The sequence below is a fragment of the Chaetura pelagica genome, unplaced genomic scaffold, assembly GCF_000747805.2.
Source record: "Chaetura pelagica isolate M959 unplaced genomic scaffold, ChaPel_1.0 scaffold587, whole genome shotgun sequence".
Classification (NCBI taxonomy): Eukaryota; Metazoa; Chordata; class Aves; order Apodiformes; family Apodidae; genus Chaetura; species Chaetura pelagica.
The window spans coordinates 461,509-463,185 of record NW_009953909.1 but is presented as its reverse complement, the minus strand read 5'-3'; the positions used below and the strand labels follow the sequence as shown (position 1 = coordinate 463,185).

The following is a 1,677-nucleotide window of genomic DNA, read 5'->3' as shown; positions in this document are numbered from 1 at the left end:
CGTCACAAAATCAAGGAATGCTTTGGGCTGAAAGGGACCTTAGAGATCCTCGCCTCCCATCGCCCCTGGCCCGGGAGCTGAGGGCCGGGCAGTGGTCGGAATGTCGCCCAGGAGGGCGGAGAACTTGGGCAGGAGGAAGTGGAAAAATTGGTCTGAGAGGGGTGGAGGGTGGGGGTTTCTGAACCCCAGAAGCCCGGGGGGGACGTGTGTGCTTGTATCTAACTGACAGCACGACATGGCACCCCCTTGCCGAGCCCCTTTCCTGCTCCTCTTCCTCACTCAGCTCTGCCTTCCTGCTCGTCTGTTATGGTCCCCAAGGTGGGGATGCCGGGGGGGAGTCATGCCCCGAAAGCCCCAAAGCATGACATTGCCAAGGAGGAGGATGAGAAAGAAGCTTTATTTGCTGTGAGCTCACCCCGTGAGTTCATTGAAGAAGGTTGTCTTGGGGTGCACAGGGAGAATGATCAGAGGACACCCCCTTGTCATGTGGGAGCAGGGAGAAAGGTCCCATGGGAGCCACACGTCTCACCCATGGGTCAGGCAGCAGAGATTGGGGTGAGTGAGGTGGAGGGGAAGGAGAAAGGAGGCCCTGGAACTGCTGGGTGAGGTGTGGTTAGACCCTGGTGTACTGCAGTGCGTTGACGTAGATGACAACCAGCAAGACGATGAGCAGGATGTAGGAGAGGATGCCCAGGGAGAGCGCGGCGATGTTGAGATGCTTGGCTGTCTTCCCAAAGGTTTTGGCACCTGCTGGGTCCTGGGCGATCTTCTTGTCTCTGGCCTGCAGGTTGGGAGAGGGAGAAAGGTGGTGAAACAAGGCACAAGATGTTGGTGGGGGTGGTGGCAGTGGGCTGAGGGGACATCCCGGCCTCCCTCACCACCAAGCAGCGAGGCACTGGCACTGGGATCCAACAGGCTCTGCTGCACCCCCAGGAAACCCATCCTGGCCCGGCAGAAATGGAGCGTGTGGCAGCCCGAGAGCATTTTCTTAATGAACCTTCCTAAAAGCCATCAGGCTTTGCCAGGCACTGCCCAGTCCTCTCGGGGGGCAGAGCTGGGCAGGGGGGCTCTGGGTGGGAGTGCCCACGTGGCACGTGCTGCGGTGCCACAGACACTGACACGTGCCCCTCTCCCGTTATCAGGGCACCCGTGATCAGCGATTCACTGCCACGGCAATAAAGGGAAATTGTGCCTGGAGCAGCTGTTCCTTATCGCAGGTGGGAGCTCAGCAAGGCCATGGGAGGAGAACTGAACACACCGTGCTGCTCGGGTCCTCCTGCCTGATGCACCAAGGGAGGACAAGGGGCCCTCAGTTAGGAACGTGGGGCAGCGAGGGGAGGCTGGAGGCAGCAGGGGGAGGGTCCTGGGGCAGGTAGGAAGTGGGCATGGGGAGGTGTGGGGCGAGCTGGGGCAGGGTGAGATGGGAAGAGATGCAATTAGGGAGCCCTGGCGTGGGAGAAGGCAGGGGGTAGGACCCCCGAGCCGGGCAGGGGGGTGGTGGGAGGGGAAGGGGGTGACTTTCACCTCACCTTAACAGAGAAGACCAGCGCGATGAAGCCCAGGCAGAAGGGGTTGCAGAACATGGCGTTGAAGAAGGACCAGAGCACAAAGTCGTTGGGGTTGGGGACGGGCTCCGGCCGGGAGAAGGTGGTGACGGCGGGGCCGAAGGAGGTGATC

The 1,677-nt window shown here is 60.9% G+C and overlaps 1 protein-coding gene across 1 annotated transcript in view; it reads right to left on the bottom strand.

Annotated features, from left to right (window-relative positions):
• IFITM3 (interferon induced transmembrane protein 3) overlaps positions 1-1,677 on the bottom strand; it is a 5,780-nt gene that overhangs the window by 3,415 nt on the left and 688 nt on the right. The window contains exons 2-3 of the mRNA XM_010001480.1: positions 1,530-1,631; positions 620-781 (exon numbers count right to left, since the gene is read on the bottom strand). Coding sequence (XP_009999782.1) covers positions 620-781; positions 1,530-1,631 — 264 coding nt within the window. The remainder of the gene's footprint in view (positions 1-619; positions 782-1,529; positions 1,632-1,677) is intronic.